The sequence below is a fragment of the Lichenostomus cassidix genome, unplaced genomic scaffold, assembly GCF_008360975.1.
Source record: "Lichenostomus cassidix isolate B80296 unplaced genomic scaffold, HeHo_3.0 HiC_scaffold_37, whole genome shotgun sequence".
In the NCBI taxonomy this organism is placed as follows: Eukaryota; Metazoa; Chordata; class Aves; order Passeriformes; family Meliphagidae; genus Lichenostomus; species Lichenostomus cassidix.
The window spans coordinates 1,451,522-1,468,340 of NW_028147279.1; the positions used below are offsets into that span (position 1 = coordinate 1,451,522).

Sequence of the window (16,819 nt, forward strand, 5' to 3'; positions counted from 1 at the left end):
GGATTTTTGGGGATTTGGGGAGGAGGATTTGGGGCTTGAATTGGGATTTGGGGCTGAAAATATTGGAATTCTGGAGGTTTGGGGATGGAATTTGGGAATTTTGGGGTTGGAATTTGGATTTTGGGGGGGGATTTGGGATTTTGGGGATTTGGGGGAGGATTTGGGGAATTTGGGATTTTGGGGTTTTTTGGGGGATTTGGGGATTTGGGGAGGAGGATTTGGGGCTGGAATTGGGATTTTTGGGGATTTGGGGATGGAATTTGGGGCTGAAAAATTGGGATTTTGGGGGGTTTGGGGATTTTGGAATTTGGGGCATTTTTTGGGAATTTTTGGGGTGATTTGGGATTTTGGGATGCGTTCTGGAGGGAATTTGGAGAGAGGGATTTGGGAATTTTTTGGGAATTGGAATTTGGGAATTTGGGGAGGAAGATTTGGGATTTTTGAGAATTTGGGGATTTTTGGGGACTTTTGGGGGTTTAGGATTTTTTTTTTGGGAATGGTTTGGAATCTGAGGGGATTTGGGACTTTTTGGGATTTCAGGATTTTCTGGAATTTCAGCAATTTTCTGGAATTTCAGCTTTTTTTTTGATTTTATGGAATTTCAGGAATTTTTGGGATTTCAGGATTTTCTGGAATTTCATCCATTTTGGGGGATTTTAGGATTTTCTGGAATTTTTTGGGGATTTGATGGAATTTCATCACTTTTTGGGATTCCAGGATTTTACGGAATTTCAGCCATTTTTGGGATTTCAGAATTCGATGGAATTTCAGCAATTTTGGGGATTTTAGGATTTTATGGGATTTCAGGATTTTGATGGAATTCCATCAATTTTTGGGATCTCAGCAATTTTTAGGATTTTAGCAATTTTTAGGACTTCAAGGATTTTATGGAATTTCAGCAAGTTTTTGGGATTTTTAGGATTTGATGGAATTTCATAAATTTTTGGGATTTCAGGATTTTCTGGAATTGCAGCAATTTTTAGGAATTTCAGACATTTTTAGGATCTCAGCCTTTTTTTAGGATTTCACCATCTTTTTTTAGGATTTGGGGATTTCAGGATTTGATGGAATTTCAGCCATTTTTAGGATTTGATGGAATTTCAGAAATCGATTTTTGGGATTTCAGGACTTTATAGAATTTCAGCAAATTTTGGGGATTTCAGGATTTTATGGAATTTCATCAATTTTTGGGATTCTAGGATTTTCTGGAATTTCGGCAATTTTCTGGAATTTCATCAATTTTTGGGATTTCTAGGATTTTCTGGAATTCTGTCAATTTTTGGGATCTCAGAAATTTTTAGGACTTCAAGGATTTTATGGAATTTCAGCAATTTTTGGGATTTCAGGATTTTACGGAATTTCAGCAATTTTTATGGAATTTCATCAATTTTGGGATTTCAGGAATTTATGGAATTTCAGGAATTTTTGGGATTTCAGACTATTTTGAGATTCCAGGATTTTAGGGAATTTCGGGAATTTTGGGATCTCAGAGCTAATTTTTGGGATTTCAGGAATTTTCTGGAATTTCAGGATTTTACGGAATTTCAGGATCTCAGAGCTAATTTTTGGGATTTCAGGAATTTATGGAATTTTGGGAATTTTTGGGATTTGAGGCTATTTTGGGATTTCAGCAATTTTTGGGAGCTCAGAGCTAATTTTGGGATTTCAGGATTTTCTGGGATTTTGGGATATTTTGGGATTTCGGAGCTAATTTTGGGATCTCAGAGCGAATTTTGGGATCTCAGAGCGAATTAATTTTGGGATTTCAGGAATTTATGGAATTTCAGCAATTTTTGGGATTTCAGGCTATTTTGGGATTTCAGGATTTTACGGAATTTCAGGAATTTTGGGATCTCAGAGCTAATGAATTTTGGGATTTCAGGATTTTTGGGATCTCAGAGCTAATTTTGGGATTTCAGGATTTGATGGAATTTCAGGATTTTTGGGATCTCAGAGCTAATTTTGGGATCTCAGATCTAGTTTTGGGATTTTTGGGATTTTATGGAATTTCGGGATTTTTGGGATCTCAGAGCTAATTTTGGGATCTCAGAGCTAGTTTTGGGATTTCAGGATTTTATGGAATTTCGGGATTTTTGGGGTCTCAGAGCTAATTAATTTTGTGATCTCAGAGCTAATTTTGGGATCTCAGAGCTGATTAATTTTGGGATTTCCCCTCCCCCCCTCCCCCCCCAGGTGTGTTTTCGCTGCGGAAGCCCCGAGGGGGGGGAGGGGCAAAGCCTGAACCCCAAAATCTGCAACTCCTGCAGCCCAGGTGAGACTTCCCAGAATTTTGGGAGATTTTGGGGAATTTTGGGTGGATTTTGGGTAAATTTTGGGGAGGATTTGGGTGGTTTTGGGGGAATTTTGGGGGATTTTGGGGATAATTTGGGGGAAATTTGGGGACAATTCGGGGGATCTTGGGAGGATTTCGGGAAATTTTGCGGAATTTTGGAGGAATTTGGGGGAAATTTGGGGAATTTTGGGGAAGATTTGGGGCAATTTGGGGATAATTTGGGGAATTTTGGGGAAATTTGGGAAGGATTTGGGTGGATTTCGGGAAATTTTGGGGGAATTTGGGGAGTTTTTGAGGGGATTTGAGGGAATTTTGGGGGATTTTGGGAAATTTTGGGGGAATTTTGGGGAGGATTTGGGGGGAATTTTGGGGATTTTGGGAAAATTTGGGGAGGATTTGGGGGATTTTGGGGAGTTTGAGGGGATTTTGGGGGAATTTTGGGTGCATTTTGGGAAATTTCAGGGGAATTTTGGGGATTTCAGGGGAATTTTGGGAAAATTTGGGGAGGATTTGTATGCTTTTGGGGGAATTTTGGGGATTTTGGGGGATTTTGGGAATTTGGGGAATTTTTGGGTGGATTTGGGAAATTTTGGGGGTTTTGGAAATTTGGGATAATTTGGGGAATTTTTTGTAATTTTGGGGATAATTTGGGGGATTTGGGGGAATTTTGGGATAATTTGGGAAATTTGGGGGATCTTGGGTGGTTTGGGGGGATTTTGGAGGAATTTTGTGGAATTTTGGGGGTTGGGGAGGATTTTTGTGTGCTTTTGGGGGAATTTTGGGGATTTTGGGGGAATTTTGGGGTTGGAGGATTTTGGGGGAATTTTGGGGATTTTGGGGAATTTTTTGGGTTTGGAGAGGAATTTTGGGAATTTGGGGGAAATTTGGGGAGGTTTTGGGGAGTTTCCGAGATTTTGAGGGATTTGGGGGCAATTTGGGAAATTTGGGGAGTTTTTGGGTGGATTTGGGGGAAATTTGGGGAAGATTTGGGGAGGATTTGGGGATTTTGGGGATATTTGAATTTGGGGAAATTTAGGAAGGATTTGGGTGGATTTGGGGGAATTTTGGGGGAATTTGGAGGAATTTTGGAGAATTTGGGGATAATTTGGGGAGTTTTTGGGTGTATTTGGGTGGATTTTGGGGGAATTTGGGGATAATTTGGTGAATTTGGGGGAAATTCTGGGGGATTTTTGGGGAATTCTGGGGAGTTTTGGGAGGATTTGGGGATATTTTGGGGAAATTTAGGGAAATTTTGGGGGGTTTGAGGGAATTTTGGGAGGTTTTGGGGAATTAGGGGTTTTGGGGTTTTTGGGGGATTTTGGGTTTTTGGGGGGTAAATTCAAGGTTTTGGGTGGAATATTTTGGTTTTTTTGGGCCGAAATTTTGGGAATTTTGGGGATTTTTGGGAATTTTTTGGGAATTTTTTGGGAATTTTGGGAATTTTTGGGAATTTTGGGAATTTTTTTTGATTTTGGGAATTATTTGGGAGTTTGGGAATTTTGGGAATTTTTTGGAATTTTTTGAATTTTGGGAATTTTTTGGGGATTTTGGGAATTTTGGGAATTATTTGGGAATTTTTGGGAATTTTTGGGGAATTTTGGGAATTTTTGGGGAATTTTTTGGGAATTTTTTGGGACTTTTGGGAATTTTGGGAATTTTTTGGGAATTTTGAGGAATGTTTTGGGAATTTTTCAGGAATTTTTTGGGGAATTTTTAGGGAATATTTGGGAATTTTTTGGGAATTTTTGCAATTTTTTGGGAATTTTGGGGGATTTTGGGAATTTTTTTGGGGAATTTTTGGAATTTTTGGGAATTTCCCACCATCTAACCTCCCTCCCCCAGGAAGCCCCCCAGCCGGGTGGGGGAGGGGCAGGCGGGGTGGGGGAGGGGCAGCCAAGGCAGCCCCTCCCCCCCTGCAGCTGCGGCCAGGAAACCCCAGGTGAGGGGGAGGAGGAGGGGGAGGGGCAACCCCAAAATTTGGGGGGTTGGGGAACCCGAAAATCATCCTCAGGACCCCAAATTTACCCAAAATCCCAAAAAAATTCCTTTCCAGGATCCCAAAAATCCAAAAAAATCCCCAAAAATCAGCTTCAGGACCCCAAATTACCCAAAAATCCCCAAAAAATCCTTTACAGGATCCCAAAAATCCCCAAAAATCATCCTCAGGACCCCAAAATTACCCAAAATCCCAAAAAAATCCTTTCCAGGATCCCAAAAATCCCCAAAATCCCCAAAAATCATCCTCAGAACCCCAAAATTACCCAAAAATCCCCAAAAAATTCTTTACAGGATCCCAAAAATTCCCAAAATCCCCAAAAATCATCCTCAGGATCCCAAAATTACCCAAAACCCCAAAAAAACCCCTTTCCAGGATCCCAAAAATTATAAAAAATCCCCAAAAATTACCTTCAGGACCCCAAAATGACCCAAAATCCCAAAAAATTCCTTTCCAGGATCTCAAAAATCCCCAAAAATCCCCAAAAATCAGCTTCAGGATCCCAAAATTACCCAAAATCCCAAAAAATTCCTTTCCAGGATCTCCAAAAATCGCCAAAAATCATCCTCAGGACCCCAAAATTACCCAAAATCCCAAAAAATTCCTTTCCAGGATCTCCAAAAATCCCAAAAATCCCCAAAAATCAGCTTCAGGACCCCCAAAATTCCCCAAAAATCACCAAAAAATCCCCAAAAAATCCTTTCCAGGATCCCAAAATTACCAAAAGTCCCAAAAAAATCCTTTCTAGGATCTCCAAAGATTCCCCTTAAAATAACAAAATTCCCCAAAAAATTGCAAAAAATTCATCCCCAGGACTCCCAAAATTCCCCCAAAATTCCTTCCAGGACCCAAAAAATCCCCTCAGGATCCCAAAATTCCCCCAAAATTCCTTCCAGGACCCAAAAAAGCCCCTCAGGATCCCCAAAAATCCCCAAAAATTCCCCCAAAATCCCCTCAAGACTCCAAAATTCTCCTCCAGGATCCCCAAAAATCCCCCAAAATCTCCCCAAAATCCCAAAAAAATCCCCTCAGGACCCCAAAAAAGCTCCTCTGGATCCCAAAAATCCCCCAAAATTCCTTCCAGGACCCTAAAAATTCCCCTCAGGATCCCCAAAAATCCCCAAAAATTCCCCCAAAATCCCCACAAGACCCCAAAATTATCTTCCAGGACCCCAAAAATCCCCCAAAATCTCCCCGAAATCCCAAAAAATCCCCTCAGGATCCCCAAAACTCCCCCCCAGGTGAGCTCTGGCCACGCCCACTCCCGTGGCCACGCCCACCTGACGTAGCCCCGCCCCCAGGTGCGGCTGGCCACGCCCTGCAGGTGAGCCTGCAGGAGGTGCTGCAGAAGCTGCTAAGCTCCGCCCACGGCCACGCCCTCGGGGGCTGCGCACAGGTGAGGGGGCGGGGCTACACCTGCGGTGGGCGTGGTCACTTCTGGGGTGGGCGTGGTCACTTCCAGGGTGGGCGTGGTCATATGTGGGGTGGGCGTGGTCACTTCCAGGGGTCACACCTGGGGGCAGGACCACAGCTGGGGTGGGCGTGGCTACACCTGGAGTGGGTGTGGTCACATTTTGGGTGGGGTCAGACACACCTGGGGTGGGCGGGGTCATACCTGGGTGGGCGTGGTCACAGCTGGAGGGGGCGTGGTTAGTTTTGGGGTGGGCGTGGTCGTGTTTGGAGCGGGCGTGGTCACACCTGATGGGCCCGGGGTCACACCTGGGGTGGGCGTGGCCTCACCTGGGTGGGTGTGGTCACACCTGGGATGGGCGTGGTCACAATTAGGGTGTGGTCAGAAACAGCTGGGGTGGGCGTGGTCACACCTGGAGTGGGCGTGGTCGCTTGGAGCGGGCGTGGCCACGCCTGGCGGGTGTGGTCAGACCTGGGGTGGGTGTGGCTCCATTTTGGGCGGGCGTGGTCTCACCTGGGGTGGGCGTGGCCATGCCGGGGTGGGCGTGGTCACAGGTGGGATGGGCGTGGTCATACACGGGAGGGACTCGGTCCCAGGTTGGGTGGTCACACCTGGAGTGGGCGTGGTCCTCTTTTGGGTGGGCGTGGTCACATTGGGTTGTAATTAGGTGTACCTGGGGTGGGCATTGGGACATGCATGGCTGGGCGTGGTCACGTTTCGAGTGGGTGTGGTCGCACCTGGGAGGGGCGTGGTCAGAGCTGGAGTGGGCAGCGCAATGCCTGCGGTGGGTGTGGTCATTTTTGGGGTGGGCGTGGTCACTTCCGGGGTGGGCGTGGTCGCATCTGGGGGTAATGAGGCACACCCAGGGTGGGCGTGGTCACATTTTGGGTGTGGTCAGACACACCTGGAGTTGGGCAGGGTCACACCTAGGTGGGCGTGGTTACATTTTGGGTGGGCGTGGCCTCGCTTGGGTGTGCTCAGACACACCTGTGATGGTCGTGGCCTCACCTGGAGTGGGTGTGGTCTCACCTGGCGCCCTCTGACCTTTGCCCCAGTGGCCCCCAATTGCCCCAACTCTCACCTGAAGAGGGTGTGGTCACACCTGGGATGGGCGTGGCCTAACCTGGGGTGGGTGTGGTCATACCTGAAGTGGGCGTGGCCTCACCTGGATGTGCTCAGACACACGGGAGGTGGGCGTGGCCTCGCCTGAAGTGGGCGTGGCCTCACCTGGGTGTGCTCAGACACACCTGGGGTGGGCGTGGTCACCTCTGGGATGGGCGTGGCCTCACCTGGATGTGCTCAGACACACCTGGGATGGGCGTGGCCTTGCCTGAAGTGGGCGTGGTTACACCTGGGTGGGCGTGACCTCACCTGAAGTGGGCGTGTCCTCACCTGTGACCTCTGACCTTTGCCCCAGTGGCCCCCCAATCGCCCCAATGCTCACCTGGAGTGGGCGTGGCCTCACCTTGGTGTGCTCACACACACCTGAAGTGGGCGTGGCCTCACCTGGAGTGGGCGTGGCCTCACCTGGTGACCTTTGACCTTTCCCCCAGTGCCCCCCCGCCGGCCCCGGAGCTCACCTGTGCTGCCTGAGAGCGATCCTGGCCAAGGTGGAGGGAGGAGCTTACGGAACCATGGTGAGAACTCCCAAAATTCCCCCAAAATTTGGGGGGAAATCTCCGAAAATTTGGGGGGAAAATCCCCGAAATCTTGGGTGAAAATCACGAGAAATCTGGGGAGAAAATTCCTGAAAATTAGGGGTGAAATCCCAAAAAATTTGGGGGGAAAATTTCTGAAAATTTGGGGGAAAAAATCCGAAAATGTGGGGGAAAATCCAGGAAATGTGGGGGGAAAATCGCCAAAACTTTGGGGGAAAATCGCCAAAAATTTGGGGGAAAAACTCTGAAAATTTGGGGAAAAATCCCTGAAAATTTGGGGGGAAATCTCAAAAATTTGGGGGAAAATCCCAGAAATTTTGGAGGGAAATCCCAGGAAATGTGGGGGGAAAATCCCCAAAAATTTGGGAGGAAATCCTGGAAAATCTGGTGTGAAATCCCTGAAAATTTGGGGGAAAATCCCAAAAATTTGGGGAGAAAATCCCTGAAAATTCGGGGTGAAAATTCTGGAAAACTTTGGGAAAAATCCCCAAAAATTTTGGGGGAAAATCCCAGAAAATTTGGGGTGAAATCCCCAAAAACTTGGGGAGAAAATCCCTGAAAATTTTGGGGGAAATCCCAAAAAATCTGGGGGAAAAATCCCAGAAAATTTGGGAGAAATCCCGAAAATTGGGGGGAAATCTCAAAAATTTGGGGGAAAATCCCAGGAAATTTGGGGAGAAAATCCCAGAACATTTGGGGGCAAAATCCTCGAAAATTTTGGGGAAAATCCCTGAAGATTTGGGGGGAAAATCCCAGAAAATTTGGGGGAAAATCCCAAAAATTTGGGAGAAAATCCCAGAAAATTTAGGGGACAATCCCCGAAAATTTGGGGCAAAATTCCTGAAAATTTGGTGTGAAATCCCAAAAATTTGGGGGAAAATCTCCAAAAATTTGGGGGAAAATTCCCGAAATTTGGGGGGAAATCCCTGAAAAATTGGGGAGAAAATCCCCAAAAATCTGGTGGAAAATCTCAAAAATGTTTGGAGAAAATCCCAAAAATTCTGGGGAAAAATCCCCAAATTTTGGGTCAAAATCCCCAAATTTTGGATAAAAATCCCCAAATTTTGGGTCAAAAATCCCCTAATTTTGGATTAAAATCCCTAAATTTTGGGTCAGAATCCCCAAATTTTGGGTGAAAATCCCCAAATTTGGGCTCGGGGTCCCACGTCCGCCCCTCCCCCCCAGCAGGCCTTCGCCCGTGACGTCATGGCGGTGCTGCGGGGGGGGAGGGGCGGCTCTGACCCCTCCCCCACCCCCTGCCCCTCCCCCACCCCCGACGGTGCCAGCGAGCTCTTCCTGCAGGTGGGGGAGGGGCGGGGATGGGGAGGGGGAGGGGCCAAAATGGGGTGGGGGAGGGGCCATAAAATGGGGGAGGGGCTTAAGATGGGGTTGGGGAGGGGCAAAAACAGTGGGGAGGGGAAAGAGAAAAGGGGAGGAGCCTAACTGGGTGGGGGAGGGGCAGGGAAATGGGGGAGGGGCTTAAAATGGGGTGGGGGAGGGGCGGGAAATGGGGTGGGCCTGGGAAGTGGGGGAGGGGCTTAGAATTGGGTGGGGGAGGGGTGAGAATGGAGTGGGGAGGGAAAGGGAAAGGAGGAGCCTAAAGGGGTGGGGAGGGGCGGAGAAATGGGGGAGGGGTAAAAACAGAGTGGGGAGGGCAGGAATGGAGTGGGGAGGGGAAAGGGAAAAGGGGAGGAGCCTAGATGGGGTGGGGAGGGGCCAGAAATTGGGTGGGGGGGCAGGGAAATGGGGAGGGGCGAGAATGGGGTGGGGGATGGGCGGGAAATGGAGTGGGGGAGGGTGGGAAGAGGGGAGGGGCAAAAGTGGGGTGGGGGCAAAAATAAGGTGGGGAGGGGCGAGAATGGGGTGGGGAGGGGTGGGGAAATGGGGAGGGTTTAAAATGGAGTGGGAGGGGCGGGAAAAACGGGAGGGGATTAAAGAGCGGGGGAGGGGCGGGGCAATGGGGAGGGTGAGAACAGAGTGGGAGGGGCAGAGGAAAAGGGGAGGAGCCTAAACAGGGTGGGAGGGGGCGGGAAAGTGGGGGAGGGGCAAAAATGGGGTGGGGAGGGGCAAAGTGAGTGGGGAGGGGCAATGAAATGGGGTGGAGCCTAAAACGGGAGGAGGGCTTGAAAGGGTGGGGGAGGGGCGGCCGGGAGCCTCTTAAAGGGGAAACGCCCCAAAAATGGGGGTGTGGGGGAGGGGAATTTGGGATCTTTTGGGGTGGGGAGGAATTTTGGGAATTTTGGGGTGGGGGAGGAATTCTCACCCCCCGCCCCTCCCCCAGCTGATGGCGGAGCTTTCCCTCGTTCGACCCTCAGGACCCCAAAATTTGGAACTTCCCGAGCCCCCAAGTGAGTGGGGAGGAGCTGGGGGTGGGGGAGGGAGGGGAGGGGTTTTTGGGGAATTTTTGGGGGGTTTGGAGGTCGATTTAGAGGGAAATTTGGGGAAATTTGGGGAAATTTGGGGAATTTTGGGGAATTTTGGGGGTTTGGAGGTCAATTTTTGGGGGTTTTGGGGGTTTCCCAGGTAGATTTGGGGATTCCCGGGTGGAATTTGGGGTTTCCCAGGTAGACTTTGGGTGGTTTTGGGGTTCCTGGGTAAATTTTGGGGGAAATTTGGGGTTTCCCAGGTGGATTTTGGGGTTTCCAGGTGGATTTTGGGTGGATTTGGCTTTTCCAGATAGATTTTTAGGTGGATTTGGCTTTTCCAGGTGGATTTTGGGAGGTTTTGGGGCTCCCAGGTGTATTTTGTGTGGATTTTGGGAGGTTTTGGGGTTCTCAGGTGGATTTTGGGGTCTCCAGGTCGATTTTGGGTGTACTTGGGGTGGTTTTGGGGCTCCCAGGTGTTATTTGGGTGGATTTTGGGAGGTTTTGGGGCTCCCAGGCGGATTTTGGGAGGTTTTGGGTGTCCAGGTGTACTTGTGGTGGGTTTGGGGAGGTTTTGGGGCTGCCAGATGTATTTGGGGTGGATTTTGGGGGATTTTGGGGTCTCCAGGTGTATTTGGGGTAGAGTTTGGGAGATTTTGGGGCTCCCAGGTGGATTTGGGGTGGATTTGGAGTTTCCCAGGTGTATTTTGGGAGGTTTTGGGGCTCCCAGGTGTATCTTGGGTGGATTTTGGGGTGTCCAGGTGTATTTGGGGTGGATTTGGGTGTATTTTGGGTGGTTTTGGGGCTCCCAGGTGGATTTTGCGAGGTTTTGTGGTCTTCAGGTGTATTTTGGGTCGATTTGGGGTAGATTTTGGGGCTCCCAGGTGGATTTCACATGGATTTGGGGTGGCTTTGGGGTTCCCAGGTGTATTTGGGGTGGATTTTGGGAGGTTTTGGGGCTCCCAGGTGGATTTGGGGTCTCCAGGTGGATTTTGGGTGGATTTTGAAAGGTTTTGAGGCATCCAGGTATATTTGGGGTGGATTTGGGGAGGCTTTGGGTGGATTTTGGGCTCTCCAGGTGGATTTCAGGTGGACTTTGGGAGGTTTTGGGTCTGCAGGTATATTCTGGGTGGATTTTGGGTGGTTCTGGGGCTCCCAGGTAGATTTTGGGTGGATTTTGGGTCTCCAGGTGTATTTTGGGTGATTTTGGGGTCTCCAAGTGTATTTGGGGTGATTTTGGGAGATATTGGGGCTGCCAGGTGAATTTTGGGTGGATTTTGGGTGGTTTTGAGGCTCCCAGGTGTATTTTGGGTAGATTTTGGGAGGTTTTGGGTTCTCCAGGTGAATTTTGGGTGGATTTTGGGAGGTTTTGGGGCTGCCAGGCTCACCTGTCCTGTGGCCCCGCCCCTTTCCCAGCGGGGCTCTGCCCCAGGCCGTCCTGCCGCCCAGCACTGACCACACCTACGCCAGGTGGCGCCCCGAGCCGGCCCCGCCCCCCGCAGGTGAGCCACGCCCACCCTGCCCTCACCTGGGCACACCTGGGGAGGCCACGCCCATCTTGGCCTCACCTGTGCACACCTGGGAAGGCCACGCCCACTTTTCAGATGAGCCACACCCATCTTGGTCTCACCTGGGCACACCAGGGAAGGCCACGCCCACTTTAGGGCTGAGCCACACCCATATTGGTCTCACCTGTGCACACCTGGATGAGCCACGCCCACTTTAAAGCTTAGCCACGCCCACTCTGCCCTCACCTGGGGAGGCCACGCCCACTTTGGGGCTGAGCCACACCCATGTTGGCCTCACCTGAACACACCTGGCTGAGCCACGCCTATCTTGACCTCACCTGTGCACACCTGAAAAGGCCACGCCCACTTTTCAGATCTGCCACACCTACTCTGGGCTCACCTGTGCACACCTGGATGAGCCACACCCACCTGGGGCTCACCTGTGCACACCTGGGGCTCCTCTGGCCAAGCCACGCCCACTTTAGGGTTAAGCCACGCCCATACGTGCCTCACCTGTGCACACCTGGACCTCACCTGTGCACACCTGGATGGGCCACGCCCACTCTATGCTCACCTGTGCACACCTGGTGTTCACCTGTGCACACCTGGCTGAGCCACGCCCACTTTGGGGCAGAGCCACGCCCATATTGACCTCACCTGTGCACACCTGGGGCTCACCTGTGCATACCTGGGGAGGCCACACCCACCTCAGGGCTAAGCCCCGCCCACCCCACCTTCATCTGTGCACACCTGGGGTTATGCTGTGCTCACCTGGACGGGCCACACCCACCTTGGCCTCACCTGTGCACACCTGGCTGAGCCACACCCACTTTGGAGTTCAGTCATCCACACCCACCCGAGCCTCACCTGGGCATGTGGGCGTGGCCCCACCTGACCACGCCCCTTTTCCCCGCCCAGGTGAGGAGGGGGCGGAGCCAGCCATGCCGAAGGCGGCAGGTGGGGGCGGGGCCGACGAGCGGCAGTGCTGCCTGTGCCTGCAGAGCGGGGATGCACCTGCGCAGGTGAGACCTGGGGGGACAGGTGAGGGGCTTTGGGGGGGGTTTTGGGGTAGGATTCAGGTGTTTCCAGGTGAGTTTTGGGGTTTCCAGGTGGGATTTTGGAGGGAACTCAGGTGAGTTGGGGGACAGCAGGTCTACCCATAGACTTGTATAGAAGGGAGACCAGGTCTACCCATGGAGTGAGCTCGGGGACATCAGGTCTACCCATAGACTTGTATAGAAGGGAGACCAGGTCTACCCATAGACTTGTTTAGAGGGGAGACCAGGTCTACCCATAGACTTGTATAGGGGGAGACCAGGTCTACCCGTGGAGTGAGATCAGGGACATCGGGTCTACCTGTAGACTTGTCTAGGGGGGAGACCAGGTCTACCAATAGAGTAATATGGGGGACATCAGGTCTACCCATAGATTTGTATGGGGGGAGACCAGGTCTACCCGTAGAGTAATATGGGGGACATCAGGTCTACCCATAGACTTGCATAGGGGGGAGAACAGGTCTACCCATAGATTTGTCTAGGGGGCAGACCAGGTCTACCCGTGGAGTGAGCTCGGAGACATCAGGTCTACCTGTAGACTGGTATAGTGGGGAGACCAGGTCTACCCATGGAGTGACATAGAGGACACCAGGTCTATCTATAGACTTGTACAGGGGGGAGACCAGGTCACCCATAGTTGCGTAGAGGACATCAGGTCTACCCATAGACTTGTATAAAGGGGAGACCAGGTCTACCCATTGAGTTAAATTGGAGACATCAGGTCTACCCATAGATTTGTATAGGGGGGAGACCAGGTCTACCCATGGAGTGAGATCGGGGACATCAGGTCTACCCATTGACTTGTATGGAGGGGACACCAGGTCTACCCATGGAGTTTTATTGGGGACATCAGGTCTACCCATAGACTTGTATAGTGGGGAGACCAGGTCTACCCATTGAATAATATGGGGGAGACCAGGTCTACCTGTAGAGTTACATGGAGGACATCAGGTCTACCCATTGACTTGTATGGAGGGGACACCAGGTCTACCCATGGACTTGTATAGGGGGAATGTAAAGTCTACTCTTAAACTTGTGTAGAAAGGACGCCAGGTCTACCCATAGATTGGTATAGGGGAGACACCAGGTCTACCCACAGACTTGTATAGAGGGGACAGCAGGTCTACCCATAGACTAGTATTGGGTGGACACCAGGTCTACCTGTAGGCTGCAATGGGAGACAGCAGGTCTACCCGTTGATTGTGATAGGGGACATCAGGTCTACCCATAGACTTGTACAGAGAGGACACCAGGTCTACCCATAGATTGCTACTGTGGGGTCAAGGTGAGGGTGGGAGCAGGTGAGGTTGCCCAGGTGAGGTTGGGTCCTCAGGTGATCTCCAGGTGAGGGGGTGGTCCCAGGATGGGATTTTGGGGTGGAAAAGCCCCTTTGGATCATTCCCAGCCTTTTTTGGGGTCTCCTTCAGGGCTTGAATTTCGGGGGAATTTTGGGGTGGGGTCTCCAGGGGTGAGGTCACCAATTTGAGGAGGGGTCTCCACAGGACGAGGGGCGCCTCCTGTACATGGGGCAGAACGAGTGGACCCACGTGAACTGCGCCCTGTGGTCAGCCGAGGTGTTCGAGGAGGGCGACGGAACCCTCCGGAACGTCCACGCCGCCGTGGCCAGGGGCCGGCAAATGGTGAGGAGGGGTCTTTTGGGGGATTTGGAGGGGTCCCAAGTGTTTGGGGTGCCGCTGTTGAGCAACTAGCAGAGTAATGAAAGCACCAGTTCTCAGTGGCAAGAAGGAAAAGAAGACCTTTATGTTTTGATTTCATCATATATATAGAGTTTTCAAGTCACCCAGATTGGTCGGTCAGAAGCCTTCCCCCAGGCCTGATTGGCCAGGCCTGCACTGTCCAAGTTCTGGGACACTGTTCCAACAACATCGAAACTTTATTTATAAAACACAAGAAGAATTGTCATGGGAGAAGCCTGTGCTAGCCACATTGGGGGGCTCTGGTGGTGTCACCCAAAGGTGCTGGGTGTGTCCCATGTATTTTGGGAAGCACCTATGGGTGCTGGGGAGGGGCCCCAGGTGTGGGGACACCAGGTCTACCCATGGATTGAGCTAGGGGACACCAGGTCTACCAATAGACCTGTACAGGGTGGACACCAGGTCTACCCATAAGGTTTTATGAGGGACACCAGGTCTACCCATAGATTGCTGTGGGGGACATCAGATCTACCCGTAGAACTTTATGGGGACACCAGGTCTACCCATTGATTGCTAGGAGGGACACCAGGTCTACCCATAGATTTCAATGAGGGACAACAGGTCTACCCATAGACTTGTATAGGATGGACAACAGGTCTACCCATAAGGTTTAATGAGGGACACCAGGTCTACCTATAGATTGCTAGGAGGGACACCAGGTCTACCCATAGATCGCTGTGAGGGACACCAGGTCTACCCATGTATTGTCATGAGGGACACCAGGTCTACCTGTAGCTTTTCATGAGAGACACCAGGTCTACCCATATATTGTCATAAGAGACACCAAGTCTACCCATAGATTTCAATTAAGGACACCAGGTCTACCCATTGATTGCTATGAGGGTCACCAGGTCTACCCATTGCTTGCTATGATGGACATGAAGTCTACCCATAGATTTCAATGAGGGACACCAGGTCTACCAATAGACCTGTATAGGGTGGACACCAGGTCTACCCATAAGGTTTAATGAGGGACACCAGGTCTACCCATAGATTGCTGTGGGGGACATCAGATCTACCCGTAGAACTTTATGGGGACACCAGGTCTACCCATTGATTGCTAGGAGGGCCACCAGGTCTACCCATAGATTTCAATGAGGGACACCAGGTCTACCCATAGACTTGTATTGGGTGGACAACAGGTCTACCCATAAGGTTTAATGAGAGACACCAGGTCTACCCACAGATTTTAATGAGAGACACCAGGTCTACCCATATATTGTCATAAGAGACACCAAGTCTACCAATAGATTTCAATTAAGGACACCAGGTCTACCCATTGATTTCAATTAAGGACACCAGGTCTACCTATAGATTGCTGTGAGGAACACCAGGTCTACCTGTAGCTTTTCATGAGGGACACCAGGTCTACCCATAGATTTCAATTGAGGACACCAGGTCTACCCACAGTTTGCTATGAGGGACATCAGGTCTACCCACACTATGCAATTAAGGACACCAGGTCTACCCTTAGATTTCAATGAGGGACACCAGGTCTACCCGTAGGTTTCAATAAAGGACACCAGGTCTACCCGTAGATTGCTATGATGGACATCAGGTCTACCCGTAGATTTCAATGAGGGACACCAGGTCTACCCATAGATTTTAATGAGAGACACCAGGTCTACCCCTAGCCTTCCACAGCTGGGCAATTTTCAGGGAGTCCCTCAGGGTCCCCCGCAGGATTTTTGGGGTTCCCCACGGGGGTCTCACCCCTCTCTCCCCTTCCCCCCAGCGCTGCGAGCACTGCGGTCGCCCCGGGGCCACCGTGGGCTGCTGCCTGGCCGCCTGCGCCGCCAACTACCACTTCATGTGCGCCCGGCGCTGCCAGGCGGCTTTCCTCAGGGACAAGAGGGTGTTCTGCCAGCGCCACGGCCGCCTGCTGGCCGGGGATGTGAGTCTGGGGGGGAGATTTGGGGTGGTTTTGGGATTTGGGGTGGTTTTGGGGATTTGGGGGTGGTTTTGGGGGATTTGGGGGATGTGGGGGTTATAGGGATTTATGGGGTTTTTCGGGCTAAAGGGGAATTTGGGGCAGCCAGGAGGGTTTGGAGGATTTGGGGAAGATTTTGGGGTCTGCAGAATTTGGGGTGATTTTGGGGGGATTTGGGGTGGTTTTGGGGGGATTTGGGGTGGTTTGGGGGTTCTACGGGGTTTTCTTGGGGCTAAAAGGGGAATTTGGGGCACCCAGGAGGGGTTTGGAGAGGATTTGGGGAAGATTTTGGGGGTCCCTGGGGGAATTTGGGGTGATTTGGGGAGTCCTCGGGGGGATTTGGGGTGGTTTGGGGTGGTTATGGGGAATTTTGTGGGGTTATATGGGGTTACATGGGGTTATATGGGGTTTTATGGGGTTTTATGGGGTTTTAAGGGTGTTTTAGGGAGTTAAAAGAGGAACTGGGGGAACCCAGGAGAGGTTTGGAGAGGATTTGGGGAAGATTTTGGGGTTCCTGGGGGAATCTGGGGAGATTTGGTAGGGATTTGGGGGGTCCTGAGGGGATTTGGGGTGGTTTTGGGGGGATTTGGGGTGGTTATAGGGGATTTTATGGGGTTTTATAGGGCTGAAAGGGGATTTTGGGGCACCCAGGAGAGGTTTGGGGAGGATTTGGGGAAGATTTTGGGGTTCCTGAGGGGATTTGGGGGAGAGGATTTAAGATTTGGGGATTTTCTGGGGGTTTTTGGGGGGATTTTTGGGCTTTTTGGGGGGGATTTGGGGTGGTTATAGGGGATTTGAGGTGGTTTATAGGGGATTTGGGGTGGTTTTAGGGGATTTGAGGTGGTTTATAGGGGATTTGGGGTGGTTTGGAGGGGATTTTAGGAAGGTTT

General features: G+C 50.7%; 2 protein-coding genes across 2 annotated transcripts in view; both read left to right on the forward strand.

The window, feature by feature from the left end:
* LOC146423579 (uncharacterized) overlaps window positions 1-9,643 on the forward strand; it is a 13,218-nt gene extending 3,575 nt beyond the window's left edge. Inside the window, exons 2-6 of the mRNA XM_085044645.1 lie at window positions 2,150-2,272; window positions 5,591-5,685; window positions 7,254-7,337; window positions 8,544-8,704; window positions 9,640-9,643. Coding sequence (XP_084900771.1) covers window positions 2,150-2,272; window positions 5,591-5,685; window positions 7,254-7,337; window positions 8,544-8,704; window positions 9,640-9,643 — 467 coding nt within the window. The remainder of the gene's footprint in view (window positions 1-2,149; window positions 2,273-5,590; window positions 5,686-7,253; window positions 7,338-8,543; window positions 8,705-9,639) is intronic.
* Window positions 9,644-11,113: 1,470 nt separating this feature from the next.
* LOC146423580 (histone-lysine N-methyltransferase 2B-like) overlaps window positions 11,114-16,819 on the forward strand; it is a 49,076-nt gene continuing 43,370 nt past the window's right edge. Inside the window, exons 1-4 of the mRNA XM_085044646.1 lie at window positions 11,114-11,223; window positions 12,148-12,251; window positions 13,787-13,924; window positions 15,735-15,917. Coding sequence (XP_084900772.1) covers window positions 12,171-12,251; window positions 13,787-13,924; window positions 15,735-15,917 — 402 coding nt within the window. The 5' untranslated portion in view covers window positions 11,114-11,223; window positions 12,148-12,170. The remainder of the gene's footprint in view (window positions 11,224-12,147; window positions 12,252-13,786; window positions 13,925-15,734; window positions 15,918-16,819) is intronic.